Here is a 12,365-nt window from a genome sequence, read left to right on the forward strand (position 1 = left end):
TAAGATCAGTGGTTAAATTTTATAAAGGACCTGACATTTGTCAGGTGCAGAGATGTGTATTAGTTCATTTTTTTAATTTTTTAATAACAACCCATGAGTTAGGTCTATTTTATCTCTGTTTTACTGATAAGACAATGCAATTAACAGTGGATACTGTTAATGACCATGGATCACAATAGATTGATTTTATTTTCTACACCTTCTTTATTTTCAAAGTATTGACAGTTCCTACTGGGTGGCAAGGTGTTAAGTAGATAGAAGAAACTGGTTATTTTCAACAGAGTCAATTTCAGTTCTATATCTGTTTCAACTCAAAAGCCATGTTTAGAATAGCTCTGTTAGTATGTCCAGATTTTATGAAAGACTAAAGAATAGAGAAATCTTCCAACTTTGAAATCATATACATAGAATATTATACTCTACTCAATATAGCTTTTTGTAGTACTTTCCAAAGCACATTGATGTTTATTATTTTATAGGGTAGGTGCTCAGAAGATCTTGTGTGATCAGGTTATGATAATAATAAAAGTGATGTTCAAAAAAGCCAAAGGATTTTTGTCCAAAAGAACCTCAGCTAGAACTTAGGTCTCCTGATTCTACTTTAATTTCCCACATACCACATACAACTCTTTTGAGTCCATGGAGGTGTGAGGGGGAGGGGACTGTCCTTTGTGTTTTCTTCAACTCTGTTCTGAAATTCAACCTTGAGATCACATAGCCATACCCAATTGTTATTCCTGTGCCAAAAGAAGTGATTTGTAGAATTATAAAGAAAATGTGTGAATTACTGTATGCCTTTATTAAATGGGAGAAAAATACAGATGGGAAATTAGTTATTGTATAACTTGATAGAAAAACAGAAACAGATTAATTATCTACTTCAGTTTAATTTATGAGCTGCATAGATCTTACCTAATTTCATAATTGTTAAGTTGCTTGATTGCATTCTTGGCTTCTTGTTTATTTGAGAATGTTACAAATGCATATCCTCTATTGTTGCCATTAAAATCCATCATCATTCTCATTTCATAAATTTTACCAATCTGTAAATAACAGAAACATTAAATTAGTATATTTATGTTTGTACTTACAAATGGACATGTGTATACATGCATGTATATATATATATATATACATATATATATATATATACACACACACATAATAGTTTCTGAATTCTGCCTCCTGCTAGTGTTTGGCATTTGAATTCCATTGGGAATGGTTTTCATAGTTTTATGCTGGATTTAGATTAATTATCTGACTCATGGGAGTCAGATATTTAACTCAAGTTTAAAGATATTACGTGCAAGTGGCATTTCAGTACAAGTTAACAGAATGTGCTTTTGACAGAGCAAATGACCTTTTGTCCTGCAATTATCTGGGGATTTGTGCAATGTCTTAGAGACCAGAAAACACATTTATCATCAGATGTACAATTTCTTACTAGATTTGTCCATGTCTTCTAAATTGGCTTTCAAAGTCTCCATGATTTGACCTTTACTTGATCATCCTTTATCACTGATGTTTAAAATATCAGTGTTTAAAACAAAATGCAGAAACCCTCATTTAAGACCTTGGTAAATGAACTGCTTTTACCCTGTCAGGATATCAGAATAAAAGGCTGTGTTGTTATTTTCTCAGTATAGATTGAAGGTAAATGCAGCTCAGTATCATTGACACAGCGTTAGGACCACCCTAGAAAAAGAGTATGCACTCTATCTAACTGGGTTTTGTCCTCTACTTGCTTATATTTGACTCCCTCCCATACTTCACTGTTCTTAATAATCCAGACTCGGGCTGCTGTAAGACCCTGATAGAGTCAATAGGCATGTGGGGAAGGAAAGTAGCTCTGTGTTGGCTTTTCTCGCTGCTCAGTCTTATCTTACTCTACCCAAAAAGATTCAGTGTTGGACATTTGTTTCCTCAGTGCTTATTGAGAGTTAGAGCATGTGTCATCTGTGATTTAGGCATCTCATTAGGCTCATTTTTCAGGTTAAGAAAAATAAAATTCTTATAGGATTAGGTCCTTCAAGTTTGTATATATGACAAATGGAATTACATGTACAAAATTAGTATGATTCTGAATCCAAAGCTAATCTATAGAATGCAAACACATAAACATGTGCACATACAATTGATTTTGGCATTTAGGGGAAGAGCTACACACTCAAATTTACTAAATTTGTCCAGGAATGTGATTGTTGTTAAAAACCACTTGGTAAATTACTAAAAAAAGAAATTTAAATTCACACTCTTCTTTTAGTTTAAACTTTAGTAACAAAGCATAATTTTGTATCATACCCAAGGAAGGTATTTTTTGGTAATTATATAACAACATTGAGAAACTATGTCCTTAACCTTATTGACACATTGGGCTGAACAAGATTTAATAAAAATCTTGTTTTGAATCAATATGCATAGACACACATTTGAGCAATGATGAGTATACACATTATTATATTATAATTCTGAATTTCATAAAATCATACTAAAATCTCAATTTGGAGCCCTATCTTTTATTTTCCCTTCATTCCTTCCCTCCCTCTTTTCCTCCTACCCTCCTTTCCTCCTTCCTTCCTTTCCTCCTTTCTAGCTTTCTGTTTGTTTATTTATTTATTTGCAGTAAGATTGAATCCAGCACCTTGTATACACTTTACATTTGAGCTATATCTTTAGCCCTTTTGTTCTTATTTGTCTTAAGGTAAGACCTCTCTAACTTTTCCAGGGCTTTCTTTGACTTCACAATCCTGCTTAAACCTCCTGAGTAGCTGAGATTATGTAAGTGTCCCACCATGCCTGGCTAACAATATCTTATTGTAGTCAGAATATTGTTGCACTTTTCCAGATTAGCAGACATGCCAAATTTTGCCAATAGAGAGGTTGGCGGATGTGTTACAAACTTGAGAATCATTGGGAGTCCTGAACAGGACAAAGAGTTGAGTCGGGCAGTGATATTGAGTTGACAGTGAATAATGAGTTGTAAGACTTTAACTGTGTCCACAATGGCGTCCTGGCCATTGGAAGAGGAAACCATTGGTGATCAGAAAGAACAAGTGTGACAGCAAAGTGAATGTTATTTTTCCCTTGGAAGAAGAAAAGAATAACAAATTTAGACTCACTTTTTCACATAATGGTATAAGTTCATCCTCAAAAAGGTCTCGGGGGAGTTTTCCAATAAAAATCTCACAGCCTCTTTCTGGGGGTGCAGCATCCCAACCAGGTGGAGGGCCACCATATTTCCTCTGTCCATTTTCCTGCAATTCCAAAGCAGGGTTATGAGTAGAGAAGAAAATCATAAAATATTTAGTTTGTTTCCTTGGTTACTTTAAGAAAATCATTTTGCCATAAGGAAAACCATTTTGAAAGTCATTTCATGATATATTTGCCATTGACATGTAATAAAAGTGATTGATTTGAAAGTAAAAGTCTTTGATATGATTGATGACATCAAAGATTTGCTCAATTTAAGCCTCTTTAAAATTTTTTAAATGCTAGACAAATATAATGGTGCTTTAAAGATATTTTAGTGTGAGAGAATGACAACTATCTCCTTAACAAGTTAAGGAATTGTTTTCTTATCATTATAGAAGCTTGACCATCAAATGACTGTCATTGGAATCTGGGGCTTTGCTTTAACATTGAAGCATGTGTAATATGGTTGCAAGTGTCCTGGAGCTGAGTGCTTGGCTTTGTTGTTCAGTATCTGTGGGATTTTAGGCAAATGAGTTCAGTTTTCTCAGATACAAAGTGAGTTTAACATCAGACTTTGATTAGAGGACAAAATTCATCAAATACACATGGCATTCCTCTTGGTCTGTGATACATACTCAGCACTTTCTCCCTTTTTGCCTCCCTGGATTTAAATCATGGCATAAACCAAGTCAGGCAATGTGGGCTCCTAAATAGAAACATTTGAAGATTAACATTTGCAGATGGGAACTGGCTAATTTTGAAGCTACCTGGTAATTAGGATTTAAATCTGTTCCCAAAGCTGATGAAAATGTAAGCGCACTTGACTGAGGTTGGCTCTTTATGTGGGAAACAATGATGTACTTAGTTCAAATAGAATGAACTTCTTCCCTTTACCCTCCCACCTTTGTTCTAAGAAATGTTCATTTTGAGAAGGAGTGACATTGGTGTTTTCATGGAATGCTATATTTGTTTTTCCATGGGTTAAAGACCAAAGTGAAGTATGGGGGCTAGTCCACCACTATTGATCTGAAAGTTCATTTGCTAGGGAAAGATAAACAAATTACTTTTCACTCTAGCACAGTTAGAGCTTTAGGGCAATATATTTTATTGCAATTTGTGTTGAAATGAAAACATAAGGAATTAAATGTCGACCAGCAATTTTTACTAACTTCACAATGAATATTTCAGGAGGTTTATGCCTTAAGAGGACATGTGTAGTTTGTGAACTAGCATGATAATGGACAGAATTTTAAAAATGCCCTAGTGTATCACTTTATCATCCTGAGAAGTCATTTTTTTTGTGGAAAATGTCAGCTGCCTTCCATAACACTTTCTATATATACTTTTTTTTTTCCTTTGGTTGGTTTGGGGGCTTGCACTCAGGGCCTGGCCACTGTCCCTGAGCTTCTTTTTGCTCAAGGCTAGTGCTCTACCACTTGAGCCACAGCTCCACTTCTAGCTTTTTCTGAATAGTTCATTAGAGATAAGCGCCTCACAACATTCCTGTGCCCAGGCTGGCTTTGAACTGCAATCCTAAAATCTCAGCCTCCTGAGTAGCTAGGATTATAAGCGTGAGCCAACAGCACCCAGCTCTCTATGTATATACTTTTAAAAGATATGGGCTAGTTTGTTTTGCATAGTAGATGTTTATTGTTTATAGAATCACTCAAGTTTTTATCCACATTAACTTGAGCCTTTTCAATTTTTTTTTAAGGGTTTGCATAAGGGCTCTTCGGATCACAACATTTAAATGATGCCTGTGGGCAAGATCACTTTTTTAACCTCAGTACTTTATATCATGATGATTTGGGTATAAATCCCAAACAATTCTAAGTCAGTGTTCTGTATTGCCTTAATTATTCTTGCTTCAGGTAACTGAGCATTTTTCAACCTGCTGAATATTTTGACTCTCAAGTGCTTATAATTTCTTTCTTAACCTGTGATACTTTCAGGATCACCCAACTTTAGTATCACTGATAAATCTGAGAAATGGACTATTTCATGCTTTTAGAAAAGAAACCTAAAGAATTCAGTCTGTATCCCAATGGAGAATCTTCTAAAAATACAAGTTTGATATTTGCAGAGATAGTAAAGGTTTTTATTTATTTTCTTGCTTTCTAACAAATCCCAACATCTCATAATTATTTGAGGTTACATGGTTATAGTTTGGAGAGGTTTTAATTTGAACACAGGAAATCTGACTGAGTTTATCAACTTAATTGCTATTTTCTACTGCCTTGGATATAGGGAAGCCTAGATATTTACCACAAATGCATCCCTTAAAACACTCCTTATTTATGAAAAAGTTTATCCTGATACTGAGTAGACAACTCCCTGATACATTTGAAACCAGTCATTGTATTATGCTAGATTTTAGGGAGAGCATATCTCACATCTCTTGTTTACAAAGGATCATGTTCTTATAACTAACCATTGTCTTCCTTCCTTCCTTCCTTCTTTCCTTCCTTCCTTCCCAACCTTCTCCATTTTCATGATGATAATCCCTCTTGCATTATTTCCTATGCATCTTAGATGTTTATAGCATTCAATTAATTACTAGGATAAACATGGTATGGATTTAGAAATATTTTTATACTTGAAGTTGAGAAAATCAACCTGTCATCTCCTACCAGCAAATGGCTATTCCAGAATCTCTAATTTGCCGAGCTTCATCTGAAAGTTTGAAAAGAAATAAATAGGCAACTTGTAGGCAGGCCTTTTTGTTTTCCCCTTCAACCTTCTTGATTGCTAAAATTACTGAAAATACCAACAACCCATTTTCTGTAGAGCATGGGTATGAGAGCATTCATTTGCTTATGATCCAAAATGATTGGTTCAAGCTTATAAATTGTATTTCTATGGTTTCTATAAACACTTAAAAAATTCCCAAGAATAGCCTTTGGAATTGCAGGCTGACTAGTTTAGAGATATTCTGAAGTTCATATAGTGGGGAATATTTGTTCTCTGCACAACCTACTGGGCTTGGAATGCATCCGGAGAAGTCCAGACCAATTTAAGACAGGCACTGGGTGTTAGTCATGGAGTTAGAATAGCTGTCCATTACTCAGAAAGGACACTGGGACTCTGGATTTCTGATATTTCAGGCACTATTTTTATAGTTGAAGAAGTTAAAATAGATAAAGCCTAATTATTACTGCTCTTTTCCCAGCTGACATATGTCTTTCTCATGGGATGCAGTCTACCCAATGGCCTGAGTATATCATAGTTCAGAAAAGAGAATATAGAGTATGGATTTTTCAAATGACAGAATTGTTATTAAACTGAAAACTTTTACTTTCAACTCAAACTCTGAAACTTTTCTCTCTCTAGTCATATATAAATAGGTAGGTGGCCTGTAAGTGTATAAATTAAGAATTGAAATGCAATTCTAACTATAAATCAAATGGCTTCATTTTAAGTACTAGATATTGAACCTATATAGTAACTTAGTTTATGTCAAGAACATTTTGAAATTCTTCCTGTCATGATGGAGTCATTAGGTCTTAAGGGGACTAGTTACTTTTACTTTGGTGGGTGGTACTGACGATTAAGCTCAGAGCCTTGCATTTGCTAGGCAAGTGCTATACCATTTGAACCAGTCCCCGGCCCTGCCACCCTAGTCAACCTGCCATGTCCTTGACCTTGAATAAAACCAGACAGCCTTCTTCAATAGATCATTCTGGACAAGAAACTTTAACACGAAGGTTGAAAAGATTGAGTTCATTCTGGCCATGAAACATCAGAATTTTTGTATAGAACTTCCCTTTTTTACAGGATTGTGGGTATAATGGTGAGGATACTGGAGTAAAATAAACTGGAATGCTGATAGAGAAATTGCAATGGTGACATCTTTGGTGTTGAACATTTGTGATAATGGGTCCATTTCCTTGTTACAAATCTGTGATGTGATTTTAGGTTTCATACCTCAATAGCTTACCCTTGAATCCAGTTCTCCAATTACAAAATTCCTACAATCCAAAACTCCTTTAATCCATTTTTCTGCTTAATTAACCAGAATTATTTTCTATCATTTGCATATAAAAGTAATACCTGAACAAGTGTTGACTGTAGTTGAGTTATACATTGGCATAAGTATTAACATGTATCAACTTTAATCATCCAAACAAAGCTATGAACATGAGGAATCCAAGCACAGAGTGTGCCTAGATTCATATTAACACTGACCACACAGGCAAAATTGAGTCCTGTGTGTGTGCGAGATGGAGTCCATAGACATTTCAGGAACTGTGATTTAATTTATTGCATAATTCTTAGCCAGATGATCTTCCTGGAATAGAGCTGTCAAAAGTTGTGGTCACTTTTGTTCTAGGTTTACCAGCCTCATAATTCTACATGATATGTGTTATGCCTACCTTCCTGTTCCAAGTCACTAATCATGAAGACTAAGTGGCTGTTTGCCCCCTTACATGAGCCCATTCATAATGTGGAAAGACACTAATCAATGAACTCTCATCCAGTCAGTAATTCCTCTAATGACTCTGGAAATTTTACGTTCTAAATCTGCAATCATCTTGTGGTTCTCTTTTTTCTTTCATTCATTTTTTTTGCATTTTTTCTCTCCAAGAGGAAAGAAATTACATACTTTTCTTTTTCTAAACTGCTTTCAAATGTCCTCTTATTTTCTAACTGAATGGATTTTTATTCCTGTTCTTATTTTCTCTCATTTTGGGCAATTCACCTATGCTTGGTGGCATATTGAGCCTTTATACGCCTTCCAAACTCAGAACAGTGATTCTATATATGGTTGTCAGAGTTGATAACAGTGTATTAAGAATGTCTCTTTGGATTGTGCCTAATAAGATGTAGCCAAAGTTGTAGAGATACAACTTTGCATTTAGTCTTCTTACTAAGTTTTCTTGCCTAAGTACAAAAGATATCAGTATGTGGAATAGTTGTTTTGTTAATTGTGCCAAAAGACAATTCTCTGTTGTGCAATGTGTACATTTTCACATTTTATTATGATCAACAATATCATTTTGGCAAAAATCTATTATTTTGTCAGTTGTGGGGATTGAACACTGGCCCTGGGTGCTGTCCTTCAGCTTTTCACCTCAAGGCTAGCACTCTACCACTTTGAGCCACAGTGCCACTCCAGTTTTCTGGTTGTTCACTCAAGGTAAGAGTCTCTTGTACTTTTCTGCCCAGATTGGCTTTGAACCACAATCCTCAGATCTCAGCCTCCTGAGTAGCTAGGATTACAGGCATGAACCACTAGTGCCCAGCACAAAATCTATTTTTAGACTGGAAAATTGTAGTAAGCATTATTTACTAAACTTCATGCTTACATACTTCTGGAAAGTTATGTTATTATTTTCATAATATTATAAAGCATATGTGACATAAATACTAGATATTCTTCTTTAAAAACCCACAAAACCCCCAAACAACCCACCAGGCTATTGAATGGCTATTGTACGGATATGTAGTCAACTTGAGTTATTACTTGTTTCATAAGAAAGCAGAACCAATTTTTTTAAAAAATTAAATTGATACGTTTGAGTTAAAGGAAAATTATTTTTAAGTGATATCAACTGATTCTCAGGGAATCAGTATCTCAATATTTGAAGTATTTGAAGGAAAACAGGCTTTTAGTAATAACTTGTTTTTTTAAACTTGTTATGTTGTAAGATTTTGGCCATTTATAGGGATATTAAATTCAACAATAAAAAAATTAGGAGTCAAAAAACTTAAAAACAAATGCATACATATGTATGTATGTATGTATGTATATATGTATGTATTTTTATGTGAAAGGGCAAGTAAAAAGCCAACTTGCTTCTAAGACCTCTGGCTTTGCAGCAAAGTTAGTGTAAGGATGGGCTGTAAAGCAAGTGTTTTCTTTGTGAGACCAGGAATTGTTGGATTCATGCTCACCTGTGGTCACAATGAGTCTTGACCTTTGATCCAATCTACAAAGGCCTCTAAAATCTATTTAAGAAGTAAGTTTGCTGATAAATTCACCTGTTTGTGTCTTTTAGAGTATGTAATTTATCCAAGAGTCCTCTCTAACTTTTTTTAAACTTAGAGAGTTGCTTTTGTAAATTAGTTAATACTATATATATATATATATATACACACACACTCTCTCTCTATATATATATACTCTCTATATACAGTATATATATATATATATATATCATAGCTAAAGATCTGATGAAATTATTTCAACTTCTTCAGGCAGAGAAAGATATAATAAGGACCATTTGGCTTGGATGGTTTCTAGTTCAACATACGCCAAGCACAATCTCCTCAAATGCATTTAGTTTTTGGCATGCCAGGTATTCAATAATAGACATTATTCTCTTTCTCACACTCCTGTGAATTTTAATTTTTTATGAGCTGGGAAAATTGGCAAGTTACTCAATCTTTCCTAATTTTAAATTCTTCACCTATAAAAGTGTGGAGTTTCTTAGGTGAACTGGAGGCTAATTCGGACACTACATTTAATGTGGAAAAAATGTTCATATGGTGTTAAGTGACTTAAGAATAGAAACGCTACATGGAAGGTTATTGGAATTTTATTGTAAAATATATTTTATATTTTTGTTGTAGTATGAGGTTTGAATTCAGGTCTTATGCTCTAGTTGGGCTTTTTGTTCATGACCAATGTTCTACCACATGTGACATGCAGCCATCCTGGTGTTTTGCAGGTTAATTGGAGATAAGAGTCTTGTTAACTTTTCCTACCAGGTGGATTTGAGCCATGATCCTTATCTCTTAGCCTCTTGAGTAGCTAGAATCACAGGCATGAGCCTCAGCATATTGTTGGAAAATTAAAAACAAAAAAACAATATATCACTAGTCATTTCTTATCCATGTGACACCTTTTCTTTTAATTACCTCATGACTTAACACTGATTTACTTACAGAAATGTAATACTGCATATTCAATATATCTATATTTTCCATATGTATTAGTATCATTTCTCAAAAGTGCCTAGTAGGTATATAAGCAGTTACAAAACAGGGCAATGACGATCACTTTCTAGCCAGCCCATGTCCCATATAAGTTCTAAACCATTGTCCTGATCTCTCTGCTCAAAAAGATTAGAAGGACTAGAGAACTCTTTAGTCTGAGAGCTAAATTTCCACATTAAAAAGTCTGAGAGAATGGAAAGCCAAATCACTGTCTTACTATGGATTGAGTCTAAATGCTGTGGCAGTGTACCATTTGACATTAGCTCAACTTGCTGCTTAGCCCTTCTGAAACATTATTAAAAGGATCTGAGCTGCTAAAAGTCTTAGAAAGATTCATGATATGTAGTTCTTGTTCTCACTAGTTGCTTCTTTTCTATTTCTGATGACTATTTTTACATTTTACAATGATTAAGTGCTAGGTTTTAGTCAATACTTTGGGTTGCTAATACATATTACCAAACATCACTTAAAAATTCTGAAGTTGTCTGAAAGCAACCTAAATTCAAAATCCCTGTCCCTGTTTCTTCCTATTTGTTTCTTTCTCTTTTGTGTGTGTATGTGCATACACTATTTCTGGTGCTTTAATTCAGGGCCTGGGTGTTGTTCCTCAGGTGTTTTGTTTTGTTTTTGTTTTTTCAAGTGGTAGTACTCTACCAATTGACCCATAGCTCTACTTTTGGCTTTGTGGTGGTTAATTGGAGATAAGAGTTCCATAGACTCCTGCCCAAGCTGGTTTCTAACCTCAAGACTTCAGATCTCAACCTCCTAAGTAGCTAGGATTACAGGAATGAGCCACTAGTACCTGGCTCATATTTGGTTCTTGAAGTTCATGCTAAGTTTTCAGCTGATGACACAGAACAAAGGCAATCATGCTATTTAATCTACGCAATATGGAAAATGACCTATGTAACTTGTGGGTAGAAATGAGAGGGGCAAACTGGGAGAGAGCAAAGGAAGGGTTGATGCTGTCCATGAAAAGAAATGTGTTCATTACCTGACTTAAAAATGGTAACTCTTCTGTACAATGCCTTAAAAACAACATTAAAATTATATTTAACCATATGCCATGGGCCTGTGGCTGGCTGGAGAAGCACCCTGGAGAAGCACCTGCCTGGGATGACCTACCAATCCCATCTTGTTCTCATACTTCTTGATACCTATTTAAAGTATTGAAATCTCTGCACTTAGTGGATAACCTCAACCCTTGGTGAGCAGGTATATGAACAAGAGGTGAAAATAGACAATAGATGACAAAGGACACAAAAACTACATTTTTTACACCATGAAGTCAAATTCCTAATTTAATGTTTGTTTGTTTTTTGTGCAGTGATGGGGAAAAAGGTCAATTTTATTGTCCCCTTCCTTCCTTCCTTTCCTTCCTTTCCCCCTCCCCTCCCTCCCCCTCCAGTCCTTCCTCCCTTTCTTTCTTCCTTTCTCCCTCCTCCCTCCCTCTCTCTCTCCCTTCCTTCCTTCCTCTTTCTTTCTCTCTCTTTCTCTTTTTTTCTCTCTTTCTCTTCCTCTCTTTCTTTCTTTCTTACATTTGAATCCCAAAGTTATTTATTTTTATTATACTATTCAGAACCTCTGGTTCAATGGCTTCTTTTTTATCATTATTTAATGATCTCTTTCACTTTTTATAGATTTTGACCTAGAGTGCATTTTATCAGGTATGTGTCTAACTTCTCCCATTCCCTTTGCTTTTCATTTGCATGGCAAATCTTTTTCCATTCTTTCAGTTTATGTGTATGTCATGATGGTGGGACAAGTCTCTGATAAGCACCCTTAGATGGGTTCTGCTTCCCTCTGTTTGTCTATCTTGACTTAACTAAAGAATCTAATTCTTTTACATTCAGGTAGTTATTGATAGGTAGATACTACTGCCATTTTAGTTTAGTAATTTTTCTTTAGTAACAGGTTTTCACTTCTTGTGTTTTAAAAATATATCTATTTTGAATTTTGCTTTATGGTTATGATTAGCTTATAAAAATAAGAGGTTAAATTTTTGAAGGATAGTATTTTAGCATAATGGAGTTAAACTAGAAAAAATTAGGAAAAATAAATACTTCCTGATCCTAGTAGATGAAACATGTAAAAATATTCTTTAACTACCTTCCTTTTAGATGTCACGATTTGTATCTTATATTCTTCTAAAAGTCAGCATTGTCTTCCTCCTCTTCCTCTTCCTCGTCCTCCTCGTCCTCCTCGTCCTCCTTGTCCTCCTCCTCCTCTTCTTC

The 12,365-nt window shown here is 35.0% G+C and overlaps 1 protein-coding gene across 2 annotated transcripts in view; it reads right to left on the reverse strand.

Moving 5' to 3' along the window:
• Nucleotides 1-12,365, reverse strand: part of A1cf (APOBEC1 complementation factor) — a 64,460-nt gene that overhangs the window by 27,519 nt on the left and 24,576 nt on the right. For both annotated transcript variants that reach the window (XM_013017237.1, XM_013017236.1), the window contains exons 3-4: nucleotides 3,120-3,254; nucleotides 913-1,043 (exon numbers count right to left, since the gene is read on the reverse strand). In XM_013017237.1, coding sequence (XP_012872691.1) covers nucleotides 913-1,043; nucleotides 3,120-3,254 — 266 coding nt within the window. The remainder of the gene's footprint in view (nucleotides 1-912; nucleotides 1,044-3,119; nucleotides 3,255-12,365) is intronic.

This window comes from Dipodomys ordii, unplaced genomic scaffold (genome assembly GCF_000151885.1).
Source record: "Dipodomys ordii isolate 6190 unplaced genomic scaffold, Dord_2.0 Scaffold34, whole genome shotgun sequence".
Taxonomy (NCBI): Eukaryota; Metazoa; Chordata; class Mammalia; order Rodentia; family Heteromyidae; genus Dipodomys; species Dipodomys ordii.